At 37.7% G+C, this 23,833-nt stretch overlaps 1 protein-coding gene and 2 pseudogenes across 3 annotated transcripts in view; all 3 read left to right on the top strand.

Annotated features, from left to right (window-relative positions):
- RPRD2 (regulation of nuclear pre-mRNA domain containing 2) overlaps positions 1-23,833 on the top strand; it is a 91,260-nt gene that overhangs the window by 34,491 nt on the left and 32,936 nt on the right. For all 3 annotated transcript variants that reach the window (XM_013962442.2, XM_018046033.1, XM_018046034.1), the window contains exon 2: positions 6,095-6,224. In XM_013962442.2, coding sequence (XP_013817896.1) covers positions 6,095-6,224 — 130 coding nt within the window. The remainder of the gene's footprint in view (positions 1-6,094; positions 6,225-23,833) is intronic.
- LOC102175540 lies at positions 1,894-3,961 on the top strand (annotated as a pseudogene).
- On the top strand, positions 23,329-23,821 carry LOC102175259 (annotated as a pseudogene).

The following is a 23,833-nucleotide window of genomic DNA, read 5'->3' on the forward strand; positions in this document are numbered from 1 at the left end:
AAGTAGCATTAATGAGATGTGTATTTTGATTGGATATGTAATGTGAAAGAGAAGAGTCAAAGATGACTTGATTTTTGGCTGAGAAAAGCCACTGCAGAAGAAATGCCATTTACAGAGATGGAGAAGACTGTAGGAGAGGAGAGAATTAAGAAATCAAAACATCACATGTTGAGCCTGAGCTGTGTATTAAACATCCAAGAGAGCCATTGGTTAGGCATTTGGGTATCTGAGTCTGAAGTTCAAAGAACAGATCCAGGCTGAGATACAAATTATTTCAAGACAATCAGTTAAACTTTTTGGACAGAAATTATTATATTTCCTTAATCAGTTATGAAAGGATCAAAAATGTATCATATTAATAGAAAATTAGAATACAGGTAGGTAAAAGGGAAAAAACTAGAGATCTGTCCTCTTAAAACTTAATTCCATATTCTTTCTGATCTCTTTCATTGATTTTTTTCTAACACGAGATCATTCTGTAATTACTGTTTTTTTCCCCCCAGTTGATTATTTCTTTATTTCCATTTCTGTAAATTTTCATTGTCTCTAGCCCCAGACCACATTCAGATTTCTTCAGTTGATCCAGAAATGTGGTTTACAGCTGACGTCCAAACCTGTATCCATTTCAGGAATACAGATTAGTTATATTAGATTGCTCTAAACCTTGAGTCTCTTAATCTCTCCAGTAGTAGTTGAGGGTGGGAATTCCCTGGTTAGAACTTTGTATTTTCATTGCAAAGGGCCTTAATTCAGTCCCTGGTTGGGGGAAACTAAGATCCCACAAGCCATGGGGCATGCTCAAAAAGAAAAGAAAAAGAACACAAAACTTTGGGATGATTCATTCTGGGGAAAAGTAGAGATGAGGTGGAGAGGGGTCAGAATCTGACATGAGTTAAATTTAAAATTTGGGGCTTTTTTCTATGGGTGAGTAGAAAACACTGAAGATTATGTTGGATAGGTTATCATAGAAAAGGAAAATTCTTTGTGAGGTGTTTCTAGGGACTGTGAGTAATTCATTAAAGGTAGAACTTTGAAGGGAAGAGATGAGACTGGAAGAGAAGGTAAAAATCCAGAAAATGAGTGAAAACTAAGGTGTTTGACCTAGAGAGCATATTAAAAAGCAGAGACATTACTTACATTACCAACAAAGGTCCATCTAGTCAGAGCTATGGTTTTTCCAGTAGTCATGTAATGATGTGAGAGCTGGACTATAAAGAAAGCTGAGCACCAAAGAATTGATGCTAAAAGAACTATGGTGTTGGAGAAGACTCTTGAGAGTCCCTTGGACTGCAAGGAGATCCAACCTAAAGGTTCCTTTAGTCCATCCTAAATTAAATCAGTCCTGAATATTCACTGGAAGGACTGATGCCAGAGTTTGGCCACCTGATGTGAAGAACTGACTCATTGGAAAAGACCCTGATACTGGGAAAGATTCAGGGCAGGAGGAGAAGGGGACGACAGAGGATGAGATGGTTGGATGGCATCACCGCCTCAATGGACATGAGTCTGAGTAAACTCCAAGAGTTGGTGATGGACAGGGAGGCCTGGCGTGCTGCAGTCCATGGGGTTGCAAAGAGTTGGACACAACTGAGCGACTGAACTGAAGGTGTTTGGACATTTTCTAATAAGCAGTTGGAAATCATTGACAGATTTCATATGAGAAATAATTGGATAGTGTTTACATATTAGAAGATGAATTTGGCCAACAATGTATAGAATAAATTTGAGAAGATTAGGTCCAAGGCAAGATAAACAGTTAAGATGTTATTGCAGTAGTTGTCTAGGTCAAAAGTGATAACCCAGCAAAGAGCAGTGGTAGGAAGAAAAGGAAAAGAGGAAATAAATTTGGCATATATTAGAGACAAAATTGGTTGGACTTGCAGATTTATCAAAATGGGGCAAGGATTAGGTAGAGAGAAAGAAGAGCCAAAAAAGACTGCTGAAATCCTGGCTCAATATAAGAACAATAACAGATGGACGAGGAGGAAGATTGTTAATAAAATATTGAGAAATCAAGTTCAGGGTGCCTCTGAGATGTTGAAGTAGATGTGTGCGTTGACTGATAAGGGAAATCCAGACATGAAATCTGTGGATGTTGGAGTCATTGATACACAGGTGGTAGTAGTTAAATGTGGATAGTTCTGCTGATAGCATTCCATTTTCTGTTGACTGAGTGTTATTCTAAATGGTTTACAGACATGATTTTATTATTCAATTCTTTTAACAACCCATGAAGTTGTCATTTCTCAAAGGAAAAAGGTAACATACAGAAGAGTTAGGTAATGTATAAGCCATGGCACCCCACTCCAGTACTCTTGCCTGGAAAATACCATGGACAGAGGAGCCTGGTGGGCTGCAGTCCATGGGGTCGTGACACGACTGAGCAACTTCACTTTCACTTTTCACTTTCATGCACTGGAGAAGGAAATGGTAGCCCACTCCAGTGTTCTCGCCTGGAGCATCCCAGGGACAGGGGAGCCTGGTGGGCTGCCATCTATGGGGTCGCACAGAGTCGGACATGACTGAAGAGACTTAGCAGCAGCAGTAGCAGCTAAAGCTAGTAGGTGACAAAGCCAGGAATGGAACAGACTGATTTCCAACCTGAAATCTTAAAACACTATGCTACTGACAAATCAAGAAGAGTGCTCAGGAGAGAACCTTGGGAAGCATCAGCATTTAAAGGAGGAGGATCACAGGCAGAGCTGCCTATAACTGTACATGCCCCCTGTGTATATATATGGAGGAGTAGCTAGAGACGTCAGAGGAGAACTAAGAGAGCGATTAAGACAGAGACCAAAAGAGGGTTTATTAGATTATTCTGTGTACCAAAAGCCTGGTGGAAATGATACTTCTCGTTAGAAATAGCATTTAGAAAAATCTCACCTTGACCCCCTGCCTCAGCCCTGAAAGGGCTGGATGGGCGAGTTGGGTGCGATGGCTTGAGCCTGGGCGGCTGCGGCAACATTAGCTGGAGGCGGCGGCTGGCCCCAGCCGCGGGTGGAGCTGCTCGCGGGCTGACTGTGCCTAAGCCTGGCATCCGTGTAGCTGGTGCGGAGGATGTCGATCCTGTGGAACCCGCTCACCCGTTGCCTGTAAGTGAACATGATGAGTGGCCAGGGCCCTTGGCTGCGGCCGCGGGCGGCAGGAACAAGAACCACCGTGGTGTGTGTGCAACAGAGAGAAATTATGTAAGTCACTCCAGGCTGTCTCTGTTCAGAGTTACCTTGATCAAGGAACACAGATCTTCTTAAACAACAGCAGTGAGAAATCGGACTGGCTGTTTATCCAATTATATCACTGGTTCAACTGTTTTTAACCTATTTATGTCTAGAACATCTATCAGTGGGTTGCTAGGAAGAGGCTCAATGTTTGTGTTTTCACCAGATCCGTTTCAGAGACTGCTTAAAATTAACCCAGACTGGAAAACCCATAGACTTCTTGATTTAGGTGCTGGAGATGGAGAGGTCATAAAATTCATGAGCCCTCACTTTGAAGAAATTTATGCCACTGAGCTGTCTGAAACTATGACATGGCAGCTATAGAAGAAGAAATACAGAGTGCTTGGTATAAATGAATGGCAGAAGATAGGGTTTTAGTATGATGTCATCAGCTTTTGCTGGACCGTTGTGATCACTCTCTGACTTTGTTAAAAAGATATCAGAAATGTCTTGGAGCCAACCAGAGGCAGGGTCATCCTTTCTTTGGTCTTACCTTTTCATCCCTATGTGGAGAACGTAGGTGGCAAATGGGATAAACTATTGGAAATTTTGGAAATCAAGGAACAGAATTGGGAAAAACAAGTGAATAGTCTGCCAGACGTTTTCAGAAGAGCTGGTTTTGTTATTGAAGCTTTCACCAGACTGCCATACCCGTGTGAGGGCGACATGTATAATGACTACTACATTCTGGATGATGCTGTCTTTGTTCTCAAACCCATGTAAACATGTGGAGGTTGAGGTCTTCTGAGTCCACCCCGATAATGTACACTCCGGAAGAGGGTCTGCATGTTCAGTTATATGAAAGGAGGACCTTTGGGGACTGCCATTCTGAATATCATGTAGGATTTTTAAAAGCCAAAATACTAATTATTACCTTGTAGTGTGTAAAAGGAATGTTTTTTAAAAAACAAAACACCCAACTCTTCTAGGATGTTTAACTGTTTACTCAATTATGTAGGTCACAGTCCAATTATGGAAGATATTTTTTATACTTTATTGCAGTAGGAACTCATTCCCAAAGCAATAGTCATGACTTCACAGGGAACTAGTAAATGTGGGTTGTTTGTAATAAAATGAAGACTGGGCAATAAATCTGTCTTTCCAGTTGCAAATACTGGTTATAAAGTATAGCCACTGATCCTCTTTCATGTTTAGAAATTCTGTCATTATTCAAGAAAATGTTTTTAATCATGCTATTAAGCTTTTTTTGAATGTGGGGGGAAAAAAAACTCGCCGTTGGGTTTAGTAAGTTGGAGTTTATTGGTAACCTTAGTAACTGCCGTGTGAGTGGAGTGATGGCAGCTTAAATGAGATAGCATGTGTTATATAAAACTCCACATATAGTGGATTACATATCTTTTAAGTACAGAAAAAAGGTAGCTCCTATAATTATGGAGTTGCTAGAAATCAAAGTGGAGACAGTGACTATATAATACTCTTTCAGATCCCTAAATCTGAAAGATCTTAACCGACTCAGGTAAATTGATTTGGACTGGTTTAAATATGGGTTCCTTTTTTTTTTTTTTTTTTTGTCGGAGCCCTATGGCGTATGGACTTTTAGTTCCCCAACCAAGGATCAAACCTGTGCCCCCTGCATTGAAAATGTAGACTCCCAACTACTGCACCACAGGGAAATCCCCATGGATACATTTTTTGAGAGAACATAAGTTCCATCTAATGATTTCTGCTTCTCTGTGAAATAGCATATTAAGCTTATCTCCTAAGAGTGAGAAAGAATGTGGTATAAGTAAGGGTGCATCACAAGAGTGGTAAAAGTTCGAAATAGGTCCAGCAGCGAATTAGAGACGATGCTAATTAAAGACACGTGGAAGGAGGGCCCAGTGAGGAGGAGACTGAATTGTTTCAATACTCTTGGTGTGATTTTTCTTCAGCAGAACCCAGGGACAGAAATATAGGTGCAATAAAGACATTCAGTTGGATTGATCCAGATTTAGGATTTTGTTGAATACATGTGATAGGCTATAAACTATAGGGAGAATGAAAAGTATATGCAGGTTTAATATGAGTGGTTTAGATAATGGATCAAAAAGACTCTGGGATTGGCAAAGAATTGAGTACTAGAAGAGACTCTAAGAGACTATACATGAGTTGGAGAAAATAAAGAGACCTTGATGAAATTGAAGGACAGACAGAACAGAGTGGGTGGTTGTGGTCAGAAAGGGTGATTTGAAAGTGTAGAAAGAAGTGGTTCTTGGAGGTCACTGAATTTGAGGTTGAAACTAGAAAATGTGATGAATCATCCATATGGACATTAAGATTGTTCAGGATAATAATGAAACTTGGGTTTGCTTGGCTCAAGGTTCCAGATAGTAAACAGATTAGGCCTTGCCTTGGACCTTTAAAAAAGATTGACTGAGGTATGTTTTGGGGCTCAAATTACTTACTTCCCAGTACATTCACCTGGTGATGAAAGTGGCAGCGGGGCCTCTCTTCCAGTAGATGGGAAGGTGAAAAGAGTCTGTCTACAATAATAATGGAAAGGAGGTTAAGCAGTTTGTCTACGGTCACATTCTGATTGGATCCTAAAGCCCACACTCCTTCCACTAACCCTGGTGTTTTTGCAACAAATTGAACTACTTCAGCTCAGGTTTTAATCTTCCCAGATGTTTGGGAAAACAGTTTTATTTTAGCTTCTCCAAAGTTAATGTATTTTTTAGTGTCAAACATATACAAAGTAAAGTGGAAATCTGCTCAAAGGAACGCTTTGAACAGGAACTTAACCCAAAGCAGTGAAGGTTTTTAGGCATTAGGTGCAGTAAATTGATCCATTAGTTTGTCTGTCTGTGTTTGGAGTAAGTTACACTAAGTATAACTTGACTCATTTGGTTTTCTTTATTGTCTTTTCTCATCTCCAGCTGCGTATCCCCACCGTTTGAATCTTTTTTACCTTGCCAATGATGTCATACAGAACTGTAAAAGGAAAAACGCAATCATATTCCGTGAATCATTTGCTGATGTACTTCCTGAAGCAGCTGCTCTAGTGAAGTAAGTAAATTCTCACTCTTCTCTGGGATCTAAGCTTAGAAAATTCAGGATTTTAATTTGCCATCCTACCCATTAGTAAGAATTATAAAAGTTGCACATGCTTGAAGATCTAAGGGTATTTTGTCTATATTGTTCATTATAATTGTTTTTGTAATACACATATTTTTCTTTTAAAGAGTTTTTCTTCCCTTTTTGAAAACTTGTCTGTTATCTATGCTCTGCCTGTTTTCTCCTTATTTAACCAGGAGAATGTATCTCCTGTTCATACTCTCTGATTGTACTTCTTTCTGTTTCTTCTGTTTTGTGATTTTTATGTATTTCCATTTTTCTTACAGTCTTTCTGAAATCTTGCCCCCTTCATGAAATCTGTGTAATTAGGAAAAATGAAAATATTTACTCCTAACTCCATATTGATTTACTCCATTCTTAGCAAAATTGTATCCAGCATTTTCCAAAGTGCTGGAGCACTCGTATTTGATCTTATTTGCCCCGTATTAATAGTGTTTTCCTTGTGTTGCATACATATTTGTAAGTTGTTTGCTTGGTGCAGGAAGCATACACATGTATACACAATTGAAGGATAAACAGTTATGTGGAAAAATAAAAATAGCCCAATATTTCTTCAAATTATATACTTGTTGTGATTGTATGAATATATGAATATTCTATTTTATTGACCCATTTCTTAGTATTAACCCAGTCACAGTGGAATGATCCTTGTCCCTTCCATTGGATTGTAAACTTGAGATGGTCTGCTTTGGTATCACAAAAGATTAAGATATGGTCTTACTTTCAGGTACTACGTAATAAAGATTTATACACACATCAGAAGAACATAAAGTAATAACAGTAATAGCACCTACGTTTATTGAAAATTGATAATTGACCAGATACTTCTACAAAGTGCTCTGTGTACTTCAGGTTGTTTAGTCCTGAGAACAGCATTTAAAGTGGCTGCTACTATTGTCCCCATTTAAGGAGAAGAAAACTGACTTAGAAAGATTACATAGCTTGCCTAAGCTCTCACAGCTGTTGAGGGGCCGGGTAGGGGGTTATGGTATTTGGCAGAGTTCCTACCCAAGCCTGTCTAGACCCATAGCTTATGTTCTGTGCTGCCTCTTTACATATGTAAATTCAGTATAATTTTGAGTAAGAAAAGCAGTGTGCTAAATGATCTCCACTTATGGTTTCTGCTGTAAATATCATTATAGTCTGGAAAACTTAACCTAATGTTTCTTAGACTTAGGTTTCATGACCTAGTTCATGGATTAATATAGGGTTGCCAGCTTTTGTTTTACCATGTGAAGATTTTTTTATGAACAACTACTTTGTGTTACTATTTCACAGAAAAATATAGGAATGGAATAATCTCAAAATAAAGTACTGTCCTTTAAAATAAAATTCTAAACCCCAAAAATGTTTTCAACTCAATGGAGGTTATCTTCAGAAACCTGTAATAAAATCACTTACTGGTGAAATAGTAAAAGCGTTTCAGGACAGCGATGCCCTTTATCATCATTACTGTTCACCATTAGGTTGAGATTCCCTTTATTTCTAAATAAGAAGAATGCATTTAGAAGAGATAGAATTGTCATTATTGGCAGATAATATGATTACCTATGTCAGGGGTGGGCAACCTTTTTCTATAAAAGACCAGATAGTATTTTAATCTTTGCAGGTCATAGGATCTCTATTGCCACTACTCAACTCTACTGTTCTATCATGAAATCTGCCATAGACAATACATAAGCAAATGGTTATGGCTGTGTTCCAATAAAACTTTATTTACAAAACAGGCAGCAGACCAGATTTGGCCTGAGGTTTGTAGTTTGCAAACCCTTGGCCCACATAGAATCAATGAATAAGAAAGTTCAGTTAAATAGCCAGATTCAAGTTCAACATAGAAGAGCAGTAGACTTCCTATGTATGTTAATAGTAACCGATTAACAATATAATTAGAGGATTTATGAAAGGCTTGCTTCTGCCATGAAGCATAAAGGCCAACTTCTCCCTGTAAGTTTGTTGATGGGCCCAGTGCACCTTTGTGGGTCTCTGCCACTGTTGAGTAGTCATGGACTAGCAACCAGTTGTTCATTTGTTTGTTGGAACTATTTTTGTATTGTAAAAACTAAACACTCCAAGGACAAGACACTTAACATCCTGATAGAGCAACGAATGGAGACAGGCAGAAGACATAAATTAAAGAAAAGAATTTTCAACTCAACTATACAAAGAAATAGAAGTTTAAATGCAACTTTTCACACTAATCAAAAGAATGGAGTTCTTTTTACTAATGGAAGCCAGACGTCTCTGTACTGCTGGTAAGAGTATAAATTAGAACCTTTCTTGAAAGCCATTTGGCAGAATTTGTTGAAAAGCTTAAAATGATCTGTCCTCCAGAAATTCTCGAGGAATTGAGAGCCTATAAACTCTCCATCCTCTTTGACCCAGGAATGTGACTCAGAAATCTATTTTGAAGAAAAAAATCAGAAATGCAAAATTTTCTTCAAAGGATGTACATTGCAGAATTTATTGAAGTTGGAAACAAATGGTTAAATTGTGGTGATTTTCTTTTAAATGTAATTAGGGAAGAAAGATTCTTTTTGCAACACAAAGTAATGCCTCCTGTCCCCCAAGTAAGGAAACCTTACCCCAAAATAACATAAGTATGTAAAGCTTTTACAGAGAAGAATTTTTGAACTTGATAGTATATTCAAAAGCAGAGACATTACTTTGCCGACTAAGGTCCGTCTAGTCAAGGCTATGGTATTTCCTGTGGTCATGTATGGATGTGAGAGTTGGACTGTCAAGAAGGCTGAGCGCCGAAGAATTGATGGTTTTGAACTGTGGTGTTGGAGAAGACTCTTGAGAGTCCCTTGGACTGCAAGGAGATCCAGTCAGTCCATTCTGAAGGAGATCAGTCCTGGGATTTCTTTGGAAGGAATGATGCTAAAGCTGAAGCTCCAGTACTTTGGCCACCTCATGCGAAGAGTTGACTCATTGGAAAAGACTCTGATGCTGGGAGGGATTGGGGACAGGAGGAGAAGGGGATGACAGAGGATGAGATGGCTGGATGGCATCACGGACTTGATGGACGTGAGTCTGAGTGAACTCCGGGAGTTGGTGATGGACAGGGAGGCCTGGCATGCTGCGATTCATGGGATCGCAAAGAGTCAGACGTGACTGAGCGACTGAACTGAACTGAACTGAAAGGATATTAAAGAAAATGTGTGTAAATGAAGCGATAGATATATAATTTTGAAGGGAAAGATCTGGTATTGTTATTCTTTCCCAAAATGTAGACTATAAATTCATTGTAATCTCAGTCAGAATCTTAATAATATTTAATGTAGAAGGATAAAATATCCAAGATGATTGTTTATAAGAACATTGAAGTCAGAGCTCCCCTGTCATTTATTTGTATATATTTTAAAATAGTAATAGAATCAGGAGTAGAAGACTGTTATGAGTGAAACAGAATATATTTTCACTTATAAAGAAATTGATTGTAATATGGTATTAGTCGCACAGTCGTGTCCGACTCTTTGCACGCCTATGGACTGTGGCCTGCCAGGCTCCTCTGTCCATGGAATTTTCCAGACACGAATATTGGAGTCGGTAGCCATTACCTTCTCCAGGGAATCTTCCAGATCCAGGGGTCAAACCCAAGTCTCCGTCATTGCAGGCAGATTCTTTATCATCTGAGGTAAAGTATATGATAAATGAGAGGACATTAGGATATGAGCTTTAGTATTCCATAAACAGCCGCATCCTAACCACCATTACCCCCTTTTAAATTTCTGTTCACAGTTACACTTTTGCAAATTCATTTCTCTTAATTTAAGGCTACCATTTTAATCACTTTAATTTAGGAGGGGCAAATGTTTAGAAATTCCAGCAAGTAACCTAGGTGAGTGAAGTGGGTTGATTATAAGGAAAAATCCATCTGAAAGGGACAGCAGCTATGCAGCTCTAGCCTATGGCCGTAAAGAAACATGGCTTCAGTGTCAACATATGTTGTCAGACTTTCTAAAAAACTTTGTCATTTTTAAGCTAGGTCAAAATCTAGATTCCTATATGAAGTTTCCCAAATTTTAAATGTGTGAAACTAAGTCATATTCTAAAAAATTTATTGCTAGCCAAACAAAATATATCTGAGAACTAAATTTTAGGGTTACAAATAAATTTTAGCACATGGGTGAAGTTGCAAATACAAAATCTACAATTAAAGAGAATCAGCTATATTTAGAAATCTTACCAAAAGATGTGTAAGATCACGTTGAAAAAATTATAAAAACATAATTGAGAAACAGTATGGAAAACTGAAACAAATAATTTGTGGATAGGGAAGACTCAATATTTAATGATATCATTTCTTCCCAAACTGATTTATAAGTCCAATGCAATCTTAATTAAGATCTTAATAGTTTCCCCCCATTTTACAAATTTATTTGTTTTTGTACAGTTTATTAATTCCTGGCACATACGTTGTGTATTTACTAAGCGCTTTGCACGGTTAATGATCTGAGATTTAGACAACAAGTAACACACGGTGTAGCCTGGACACAGCATGAATAGTTGTGGACCAGTAATGTGATGACTGCTGCAGTGGAGTTATCTCAGCTTGCAGTGGGGGCAACTAAAGTACAAATTGATTTTGAATTTTGTATGGAAGTGCAGAGAGCTCCCTCCTCTTCTTCCCCCACGAAGAAAAAGCCGAGAAACTCTTAAAGAGTAACAAGGTGGGAAGACAGGCTCTACCAGGTTTCAAGACTGGTTATAAAGCTATGATAAATAAAGCAGAATGATATTTGCCCAGAGATAACCAAAGAAACATGTAGAACATAATACAAGGTCAAAAACAGACCAGTGTGTATGTATACTTGGTCTCTGTGTGAAAAAGAACTTTTTCATAATATTGCTGGGGCAGATTTGCTATATAGGAAAGATTAGATCCTGTGCACATCATACACAAAAATCAATTGCATAGTAAATACAAATATGAAAGAGCTACAAATCTGGAGACAAGATAGGAGAATATCTCATGACCTTACCTCATAAGATTGATAAATTCAACTACATTAAAATGAAGACCTACCATTTAATCAAAAGACACTATAAAGTATAAAGAAGGAAAAGACAAGCCACAGAGTGGGAAAAAATATTCTGCAGTCAACAAGAGATTTATATACAGAATATATTAAAAAATCACAAATAATAAAAGATAACATATTGAAGATTTTAGTTTTACCTGGCACTTATATTAGAAATCAAGCCAGAAATTGTTTAAATATTTATTAATGACTTTTAAAACAATAAATGTTAATAACTGAAACTTATAGTTTTAATAGTGTTTTGTGTTCTTGCAGATCCCTTTAATATCTGGCTTAATAGCAGAGAGCTATATTTTCTTACCTCCTTTTGCATTCAGTCTGTTTTGATAGCACATGTCATGTAGCCCTAGAATTGCTGAAATATTACATATCATATACGTTAAGTCCTGATTAGGAGAGAGAAATCACATACCAGTAATTTAAACAGGGTAAATTTAATATAATGGATCTTTAAGAGGCTTTTCTGGCAGTCCAGTGGTTAAGACTCCACGCTTCCAATGCATGGGGCACAGGTTCGATCTGTGGTCAGGAACTAAGATCCCACATGCCACAGGTGTAGCCAAAATAAATTAAATTTTAAGAAGCTTAACTTTGCGGGGGGAGGGGGTAGGAAAGAACCATTAAGTAGGTAAAAGGTAGCTAACTATTAGAAAGAATAAAATAACTCTTAAGGTGATATGGAATAGTATGTGCTGAAAGCAGCTACTACTTCTGAACCTGAGGGAAAAGTAAATAACTGCCCCCACCCTAACATACCCCAAGCTGAGATTCAGACCTCAGGAAAGAGTAGATGACTGTAAGAACCTGCTACCTGTCACTAGTGGTTCAGAAACAGGTCAGAGAGCACTCACCACTGAAATACAAGAGCTGTGCTGAAATGCTGCCAGGGTGCCTCTGTGCTGATCCGCTTGAAAATATAACCCTGAAAGAGGAATCCCTACTGCTTCTTCCAGCCTCTCAGTGTCACTCCAGGGCTCTCTGTTGGCAGAGTCCAACTCTGAACCAATGGGAAATAGAGTTTTCAGTGTCTGGCCCCAGTATAAGGAAGGGCGTGTTGGAGCTTAGAGGCAGTAAAGCAATAACTAGCACAGATCTGCACCAGATGAGGATAAATCTTTAAGTCCACCAGTACAAATATTAGCAAAATTGTGGCACAGTGGAAGCCCTCTTATACTGTTGGTTTGAGGGTTGATTGGTATAAAACAACCTCATTTTTTTTTAAAGTTTGTTATATATACCCTGTGATCTTATAGTTCCAACCCTAAGCTTTTACAAACCCTGAGAAACTTACATATTTGCAGCAAGATCAGTGGAAGGGAATTTTTATACCAACTTTGTCTATGGTAATAAAAATTTGGGGGAATTCCTTGGCAGTTCAGTGGTGAGGACTCCATGCTTCCACTGCAGGGGGCCCAGGTTTAGTCCCTGGTTGGAGAACTAAGACTGCAAACCACACAGTCCAGCAGCAGAAGAATAAAGTGAAAACCTTAATTAAAAAAAAATTGGAAACACTTTTTACAGTAAGGTGAATGAATTGTGACATACTGGAATATCAAACAGCGAAGAAAATTAATGGATTTCAGTTATATGCAATGATATAGAGAAGTCTCACAAAATACTGGTTGGAAGTACAAAGGAATATTTCTGTATACATAGTATGAATCCATTTATATAAAGTTCAAGTTTGGCAGAAAAATAAACTATTGTTTATACTTCAGCCAGTCAGTTCAGTCGCTCAGTCATGTCTGAGTTGTTGTGACCCCATGGACCTCAGCACATCAGGCTTCCCTGTCCGTCACCAACTCCCAGAGCTTTCTCAGACTCGTGTCTGTTGAGTCGGTGATGCCATCCAACCATCCCCTTCTCCTCCTGCCTTCGATCTTTCCCAGCATCATGGTCTTTTCCAGTGAGTCAGTTCTTTGTATCAGGTGGCCAGAGTATTGGAGTTTCAGCTTCAGCATCAGTCCTTCCAGTGAATATTCAGGACTGATTTCCTTTAGGATGGACTAAAGGAACCTTTAGGTTGGATCTCCTTGCCGTCCAGGGGACTCACAAGAGTCTTCTCCAACACCACAGTTCAAAAGCATCAGTTCTTCGGTGCTCAGCTTTCTTTATAGTCCAGCTCTCACATCCATACATGACTTCTGGAAAAACCATAGCTTTGACTAGGTGGACTTTTGTTGGAAAGTAATGTCTCTGCTTTTTAATATGCTGTCTAGGTTGGTCATAACTTTTCTTCCAAGGAGCAAACGTCTTTTAATTTCATGGCTGCAGTCACCATCTGCAGTGATTTTGGAGCCCCAAAAATAAAGTCTGACACTGTTTACCCTTGTTTCCCCATCTATTTCCCATGAAGTGATGGAACCGGATGCATGGTCTTAGTTTTCTGAATGTTGAGTTTTAAGCCAACTTTACACTCTTCTTTCACTTTCATCAAGAGGCTCTTTAGTCCTTCTTTGCTTTCTGCCATAAGGGTGGTGTCATCTGCATATCTGAGGTTATTGATATTTCTCCGCGCAATCTTGATTCCAGCTTGTGCTTCATCCAGTCCAGCATTTCGCATTATGTACTCTGTATAAGTTAAATAAGCAGGGTGACAGTGTACAGCCTTGTTTATACTTAACCTATTTTTAATACAAAATTAAGGAAACAGGTATAAAAGTCTACCATCCCAGGTAAATGGAAGGGATTGTGATCTTGAAGGGACCCACTCAGGTCCTCTAGGTAGCCAGTAGTGTATTATTTTTTGACCTGGCTTGTGATTACATGGATATTACTTTTTAAGTATCTGTTAATGTTTATCATATGTAATTATATGCAGCTTTTCTGTAATATAAGATTTATTTGGACTAAACAGTTTTCAAATGACAATTTTAAGTAAATGAATTTAAGAAGTTGGTTCCTTTTGAAAATTGAATTGGCAGCCTGGTAGAACAAATTGTGTAGTCAGTCATAGAGCAGTACAATATTCCCAGTTAGTTATCAGTTCTGTAAGATTTTATTTACTCTATCCCTTCACCTTTCTTATAGATCTAGTATCCTCAAGAAGTTTTCTTTTCCTAGCTTGTTTTTCAAATTTTACTTAATCTTTTTTTGAATTTAAATGTATTTACTTTTGGTAGGAGGATAATTACTCCACAATATTGTGTTGGCCTCTGCCATGTATCAACATGAATCAGCCATAGGTACATGTATGTCCCTTCCCTGTTGAGCCTCGCTCCCATCTCCTACCCCACCCTTCCTGACTTTTCTTCCCCAGTCTAGATTAAGCAGTTCTTTGCTATCGTTATACCTACCACTTCTTTTGTCATAGCCCCTAACACACCACTTTATAATTGATATGCTTGGTTTTTGTCACCAGTTTCTATCTCCCAGACTTCGAGCTTCTGCTCCCAGCACAATGCTTGTCAATTTATAGGTGGTTGGTTAGCTTGATGCATGGATGGAAATACCATGGAGTGCTATAAAACTGTATTTCTTAGGTATAGGCCTAGTTATTCATTGGTGGGTCCATGGATATAGTTTAAAGTGTCATTGAATTGTCTAAGCATATTGAATATCATCCGTATGATTACCTTATTAGCAGTTCTGTGAGTCATTTTCAGTGGCTCTACTGTGTGTGTGTATTTTGGTATAAGGCAGTATTACTTTATCAGGGGCTAATGAGGAAAGGTTAAACGTGACTTTAATATAAATAATTGTATCAGTTGAAGGCACTAATAATCTTAGCATACGCTGAAGAAATTTGTAGTAGTTCAAATGGATAAAAATGGTGAAATAACGGAATGATAATAGTATTATGGTCTTAAAAAGTTTCAAACTGTATATAGTATCATATTTGCATTGCAATTTGGCTTCAACAAAATATCATTTATAACTTTAAATCAGTGTTTATGTGAGTGGTATTTACTATATTTTTGTTTAATTTGAAAATTTTGACTTGTAGTTGTTGAAGAACTATAAAATGTTTTCCAGAGAATCATATAGGGTAAAAAGATACAGAGTCTTTGTGATCATCTTCGTAAGCAATCCAAGAGAATTTACAGAGCTATGAGGGTTCGGTGAGGTTGCTGAATACAAATCAACATATAGGAACCAGTAGCATTTTAGTCGGAGAAGGGAATGGCAACCCACTCCGGTACTCTTGCCTGGAGAATCCCAGGGATGGGGGAGCCTGGTGGGCTGCCGTCTGTGGGGTCACACAGAGTTGGACATGACTGAAGAGACTTAGCAGCCGCAGCATTTCAGTATATCAGAAATAATCAGTTATAATAAAATGATATTATTAACAGTAACAAAAAAGCTCTAAATACCTAGAATAAAAGTGTGTTGAGACCTTTATGGAGAAAACTGTAAACTTTCAAAAAGATAAAAATCAGCATATAAACATAGTACACTTTAATCAAGTTCCCAATAGGATATTTTAAGAAATTTGTTACACTGATTGTAAAATTCATATAGAAGAGTCAGTGTCTTAGAAGTAGCCAAAACTGTTGATAAAAAGCAAGTAAGAGACTTCCCTGGTGGTACAGTGGATAAGAGTCCACCTGCCAGTGCAGGGAACACAGGTCCAACCCCCGGTCCAGGAAGATTCCACGTCCCTCAGAGCATCTAAATCCTTTGTGCCGTAACTTCTGAGCCAGTGCTCTAAGCCCATGAGCCACAGTTGCTGAAGCCTGTGTGCCTAGAGCCTGTGCTCCGCAGCTAGAGCAGTGAGCACACTGAGAAGCCCGAGCACCTCACAGAGTAGCCCCCGCTCACTGCAGCGAGACAAAGCCTGCAAGCAGCAGTGAAGACCCAGGCCAACCAAAAATAAATAAGTTTAACAAAACAACCAAGTAGGTCCTAACCTATGAAACATCAAGAGTTATTATTTGGTTTAGTTTCTAATACATGTTTTTAGTGATATTGTGTGTGGAGGGATGATGGGATGGCTGAAATAGCTCTGCCTATAATGATTTCATGACCTGTATTTTTGACAAAGTGATGAATAAAAAAATGAAATTATTCTCAATAAAAACCTGATATAGGGAAAAAATAGTTATTATTTGGTATAGTAATTAAAAGAGGGTAATATTAATACAAGGATAGACAAATAGATTTAAGGAACAAAACAGAGATCCCACAGCTGGACCCATACCTATATGGGACCTCTGTAAATGGTAAAAGTCGCATTACAGTTCATTGGGGGAAAGATGCAGTCTTCAATAAGTGATTCTGGGACATGGGCTTTCTGTGTGGAAGAAATAAAGTTAAATGTTAAATGTTTCCCAATACCGTACACAAAAGCATATTCCAAATGAATTACTCTAATATATAAAACAAAACTTTAAAATGTTAAAAGACAAAGAATATTTTCCTGACTGTAAGGGTTAGTTTAGAAAGCTCTTAAGACCCAAAGAACAGATAATAAAGAAAAGTATAAATTTAATTACATCAAAATGAAACTACATTATAGAAGACACCCTAAAATTAAAGACAAGTGACACACTAGGGAAAACATGTTACAGGCAAATAAAAAAGATTCATTTTATAAGTGGGGTTATTTAGGCTATACAGAGCAGTGCGTTTTTTTATTTTTCTTTGGCTGCTCTGGTGTTTGTCACGGCGTGTGCAGGCTTCCCCTTGCAGAGCGAGGGCTCTATAGTTGGGGCTCGTGGGCTTCTCCTGTTGCCGTGCGTGGGCTTAGTAGCCCTGCAGCATGCGAGATATTAGTTCCCTGACCAGGCATCGCACCCGAGTTCCCTAGATTGGAAGGTGGATTCTGATTAAGTGTTGACTACCTGCTCCTTGAGTTGACCCCATTATTTGGTCTTCTGTTTGGTCAGTTGGCAAATATTTATTAAGAAGCTTCAAGATACAGCACATTACTGTGATGATGTACCAGAAATAAGATATTGATAAAGAAAAGATATTCCCCTGAGTGAGGCACAAGATTATGCTATTTGGTTCTGGTTAGTTGTTTGGTTTTGTGTTGTTCATGTTTGTTGTTGGGTTTTGGCACAAGGCTTGTGAGATCCCGGTTCCCCAGCCAGGGCTTGAACCTGGGCCCTTGGAGTCCTAACCACTGGACTGCCAGGAAATTTCCCAATTCTGTTTCTTTTAACTCTGATAGCTGGGCACCTCTTCTTACACTCTTCATCAGCTTTGTGCTTTGAAATAATTTATTTTTTGGTTTTAAAAGTGGTCTAAGGCAAGGGTTGTTAGTATACAAAGCGTCTATTGAGCATCCTAGCAATTGTGCAAATCAGTCAATTTTTTTGTTACTTACAAGTCAAACAGCAAAGTTTATATTTAATTATTTTATGATGTGTATGTGGTAGTAGTTGTATGTTCTGTAGAAATTGAGGTTTTGATCAGTAATGGCTGAAATAGAGGTCTAGAATCACAAAGTAAGTAAAACTGCTATTCTGGATTTTGTTTTAGTTGAATTTGTAAATTTAAGAGATGGTTATATTGTGGGAGTTTGAGAGTTCTGTGTTCATATAAATGAAAAACAAATCTAGCCAAGAATTTTAAACCTAACAAATTATCTAGTAAAAATAATTCTACAAATGAAGAAACCTAGTTCCCCAAAGACTTCTTAGTAAAACCAGAACTAAAATGTCTAGTTTCCCCATCTCGTGCTTTGTTTACTATATTTTACTCTAGTCTTGAAAATGACTTTGAAAATGACAAAGTCTAGTTGTCATTCACTCATTTGCTATTTAGTTAACACTTTGTAGGTGCTGAAGAAGCAACAATAAATGTTACAACCTCTGCAAACAGACATTTACAAATAATTAGGACGACTTCTGGCTGCATGGCCAGCCATCTATTCTAAAGGGTCCTTTTTTATAAAGCAATCACATTCTTGACAAAATATAAGCCGAACCAGCAGCAGTGGACATATTAGAATGGCAGAGCTGACATTAATTAGTATGCCTAGCTTGCTAATACCATGTGACCTGGGCTGTGGAGAGGGAATAAAGAGGTCTTGAGTGATAAATACCCCTGGCTTCCAGTATAGGTTTGTTCTTAAGGAACACATTTCCTACTTAGTTCACCAAGAATCTCATAGATCAAACAAAAAAATATGTGCTGACAGTCAAAGGTTGCCAAGTACATTGGGAAGCAAAGCACCGCAAGGAAAATCAGCAGATTTAGATTCCTTCACAGAGCTAAGACAGTCATAAAAGATGTTAAAAGAAGATTAAATGGAATAAAATGAACAATGGATAAAATACTTGGACAAAAGAACCAGTAGGAATTCTAGAAAAGAAAAAGATTAAGCTAAAAAATAGTTTTGAAGAAATTAGAATGCAGCAGTAGAGAGAAGGAAGTGGCAAAATGTGGATTAGAATGAGAGGACTGATGAAAATCAAATGAGAATCCAGAAGGAGAGCACTTCTGAGTTCTTTGAGAGAGGTAGTGGCTAAGAATGCTCTGAAAGTGATTAAAAAAAAAAAAAAAAAAAAAAAAACAAAACCAGAAACAACAAAGTAAAACATGAATCTTCAAACGATGGGAAACACAACATATACTAAGCAGGATAAATTTTAAAAAAGTTACACCTAGTCATCCATTCTAATGAAATTACCAAAAAAGATTTTAAAAGCAGCCAAAGAGTTCACACCAACTAGAATGACGGTAATTTAAAAACAAAACTAGAGAATAACAAATGTTAGGATGGGGAAAACTTCTACACTTTTGTAGGAAAGTATAAATGGTGCAGCTGTGGAAAAACAGTTTGATGGTTCTTCAAAAAGTTAAACATAGAACTACTATATGATCCAGCAAATCTATTCCCGATTATATACAAAAAAAGAAATGAAAGCAGGAAATTGAATGGATATTTGTACATCCATGGTCATAATAGCACTATTTACAATAACCAGAAGAAGGAACCAGCCGGATTTTCAGATTAGCAGATAAAATATGATATATATATAAAACAGAGTATCATTTAACCTTAAAAAGGAAACAATTCTGACACACGTTACAACATAGATGACTCTTACAAGACATTATGCTGAATGAAACCTATCATAAAAGCACAACTATTGTATGACTGTGTTTATATGAAATAACTGCAGTGGCCAAATCCATAGAAACAGAAGGTACAGTTGTGGTTTGTAGTGAAAATAGGGAGATCTTATTTAATGGATATAGAATTTCAGTTTTTCAGTCTGAACAGTTCTAGAAGTTGATTGCATGGCAATGTAAATGCACATAATATTACTGAGCTGTACTCTTAAAGTGGTTAAGGTGGTAAATTTTATGTTTGTTTTACCACGATTTTTAAAAAAATGATTGATACATAGTATCATATCTGATATATCTGATACATAGTATGCATGAATGAACCTTGAAAACATGCTGACATAAGCTAGGCACAAAAGAACAGATTGTATGGTTCCATTTTTATAAAATGTCTTGATTAGGTAAATCCATAGAGACAGAGAGTAGATTAGAAGTTGTCAGGAGTTGAAGGGAAGGAGTAATAGGGAGTTAATTGTTTAATGGGTACAGAGTTTGTTTACGGCAATGAAAGTTTTTGGAAATAGGTTTGGTGATTGTACAACGTTGTGGATATAACGAATGCCACTGCGTTATACATTTAAAAAATGATTAATGGGCTTTCCTGGTGGTCCAGTCGTTAGGAATCCGTCTGCTGATGCAGGTGACACTGGTTTGCTCTCTGGTCCAAGAAGATCGCACGTGCCACAGGACGATTAGGCCCATGTACCACAACTGTTAACCCTGCCCAGCACCCCCCCAAAAAGACATTAAAATGACTTAAAGAGGAAGACTTGACACCATGAAACTTTAAGAAAACATAGACAAAACATTCTCTGACATAAATGTTTTCGTTAGTCAATATCCCAAGGCAAAAGAAAATAAAAGCAAAACTAAAAAAAAACTAAACAAATGGGGTGTAATTAAGCTCAGAAGCTTTTGTACAGCAAAGGAAACCATTAACAAAAAGAAAAGACAACTTATGGACTGGGAGAAAGTATTTGCAAGCAATGTGACTGACAAGGGTTAATTTTCCAGAATATAGCTCATTCAGCTCAATTAAAAAAAAAAAAAACCTATCGAAAAATGGACAGAACACTTAAAATTGTGTGTTCTCCAAGGACAACATCCAGATGGCTAACAGGCACCTGAAAAGATACTCAACATCACTGTATTAGAGAAATGCAAGTCAAAACAATAGTGAAGAATCACCTCACACAGAACTGGTCATCATCAAAAAGTGTACAAATAATAAATGCTGGAGAAAGTGTGGAGAAAAAGGAACCCTCCTATAGTGTTAGTGAAACTGTAAATTGGTGCAGCTACTATGGAGAACAGTATAGAAGTTCCTTAAAAATTAAAAGATACATATTCCCTAGTGTTCATAGCAGCACTGTTTACCACAGCCAAGACATGGAAGCCACCTAAGTGTCCATCAGCAGATGAATGGATAAAGAAGATAGAAGTTATAAATGATACAGTGAATTTATTTACAAAATAACAGATTCACAGGTATAGAAAACAAATTTATGGTTACCAAAGGTGGAAAAGGAATAGATGAATAAGAAGGTTGGGATTAACAGACTCTGCTATATACAAAATGGATAAACAACAAGGTCCTACTGTATAGCACAGGGAACTATATTCGATACCTTGTAATAACCTATAATGGAAAAGAATAGGAAAAAATATATATGTGTTTGTGTATAACCAAAGTACATTGCTTTACAACAGATATTAAAGCAACATTATAAATCAATTCTTCTTCAATTTTTCCTAAAGAAAAATATATTAGGAAGCCAAATCAAAAGGATCATACACCATGATTCAGTGTGAGATATATTCCAAGGATGCAAGAGTGGTTCATCTGTAAATCAACATGATAATCACATTAACAAAAAGGAGAATTAAAAAACATGATCATCTTAATAGAGGCAGAAAAAGCACTTGACAAAATTCAACACCCAGCTATAAAAACTCTCAATAAAGTGGGTGTAGAAAGAACATCTTTCAGTGTAATATTATAGGCAGTATATGACAAATCCACAACTAAAATAATACTCAGTGGTGACGAAATGAGAGCTGTCTTTCTAAGAGTAGGAACAAAGCAACGATGTATACTCTTGCCATTCTTATTCAACATAGTATTGGAAATTCTAACCAGAGCAATTAGGCAGGAAAAAGAAATAAAAGGTATTGGAACAGGAGAAGTATATTTGTGGCTGTCACTATTTGTGGGTGACATGATTTTATATAGTTGTGGTTTAGTCACTTAATCAAATGTCCAGTTCTTTAGTGATCTTGTGGACTGTAACCCACTAGGTTCCGCTGTCCTCGGAATTTCCCAGGGCTTGACTCTGTGTCTCCTCCATTGCAGGCGGATTCTTTACCGTTGAGCCACCAGGGAAGCCATAATTTTATATAGAGAAAATTCTAAAAACTCCGCCAAAAGCCTATTCAAAGCAGTAAACAAATACAGTTAAGTTTTAGTATACAGAATCAATACACAAAAATCAGTTTCATTTCTGTGTTAACAATGAGATAGCAGAAAAGCAAATTAAGAGAAAAAGCAATCCCATTTAGAATCACAACAAAAAAGAATGAAATACCTAGGATAAATTTAATCAAGGAGGTGAAAGACCTGTGCACTGAAAACTATGAGACATTGTTGAAAATAACTGACGACACAAATAAATGGAAAGATATTTCAAGCTCATGGATTGAAAGAATTAACATTGTCAAGTATTCATATTACCTAAAGCAATCTATCGGTTCAGTGCAATCCCTATCAATATCCGAAGGGTATTTTCCACCAAAATAGAAAAGAAATTCTAAAATTTATGTGAAACCACAAAAGAACCTGAATAGCCAAAGCAATACTGAGAAAAAAGAACACAAAACTATAGGCATCACACACCCTGATATCAAAGGATACTACGAAGCCACAATAACAAAAACCAGCATGGTATTGATAGAAAAACAGATACATTGATCAATGAAACAGAATTGAAAGCCCAGAAATCTATGCATTTATGTACAACTAATTTACAGCAGAGATGCAAAGAATATACAGTGGGGGAAAGCTGGTCTCTTCAGTAAATGGTGAGGTAAGAAACAAGCAACATAAAAAAGCTAAACTAGGCCACTGGACTCATACTGTACACAAAAATTAACTCAAAATGAGTTAAAGACTAATTGTAAGATCTGAAACCATAAAACTCCTAGAAGAAAACATAGGCTGTACATGCTGACATTGGTCTTAACATTATTTTTCTGGATATGTCTGCTCAGGCAAGCAGTACTAAAGGAAAAATAAACAAATGGGACTACATCAAACTAAAAAGTTTCTGTACAACAAGGAAAACCATCAATAAAACAGAAACAATAGCCTACTGAATGGGAGAAGAGATCTGCAAATCAAATATCTGAGAAGGGGTTAATACCCCAAAATATAAACAACCCATACAACTCAACAACAGAAAAACCAGTAACTTGCTTTAAAAAAATGAGCAGAGGAGCTGAATGGATATTTTTTCCAGAGAAGATATACAAATGGCCAATAGGCAGATGATGTTGAACATTACGAATTGTTAGGGAAATGAAAAAAACCACAGTGAGATAGATAGTCATTAGAATGACTGTTTTCAAAAAGGCATGAAATAACAAGTGTTTGAGAGGATTTGAAAAAAATGGAATCCTCATACACTGCTGGTGGGAGTGTAAATCCATGCAGCCACTGTGGAAAACAGTATGGAGATTCCTCAAAAAATTAAGAAGAAAACTACAGTATGGTCTGAGTATTTATACCAAGAATACAAAAGTACTGATTGGAAAAGATTTATGCACCCCTGTGTCCATCACAGCATTATTTACAATAGCTAAGATATGAAAACATCGTAAGTGTCCATGGATGGTTGAATGGATAAAGAAAAATGTGATATATATATACACACACACACAAACACACACACAAAATGGAGTACCACTCAACCATTTAAAAAAAAAGATGATCTCTTTCCCTTCGGCGCGCCACTGAAGATCCTGTTGTCGCCATGGGCCGCCGCCCCGCCCGGTGTTACCAGTATTGTAAGAACAAGCCGTACCCAAAGTCCCGCTTCTGCCGAGGTATCCCTAATGCTAAGATCCGCATCTTTGGCTTGGGGCGTAAGAAGGCCAAAGTGGATGAGTTCCCACTCTGTGGCCACATGGTGTCAGATGAGTATGATCAGCTCTCCTCTGAAGCCCTGGAGGCTGCCCGTATTTGTGCCAACAAGTACATAGTGAAAAGCTGTGGCAGAGATGATTTTCACATCCGGAGTGCGGCTCCACCCCTTTCATGTCATCCACATCAACAAGATGTTGTCTTGCGCTGGAGCTGATAGACTCCGGATAGGTGTGCTGGAGGGGACAGCGCTGATGCTCTGTGCAGGGCCCGCCATCTGTCCAGGGGCCTGCACACGAGCATCAGCGCTGTCCCCTCCTTAATCACGCTCCCCA

This window comes from Capra hircus, chromosome 3 (assembly GCF_001704415.2).
Source record: "Capra hircus breed San Clemente chromosome 3, ASM170441v1, whole genome shotgun sequence".
In the NCBI taxonomy this organism is placed as follows: Eukaryota; Metazoa; Chordata; class Mammalia; order Artiodactyla; family Bovidae; genus Capra; species Capra hircus.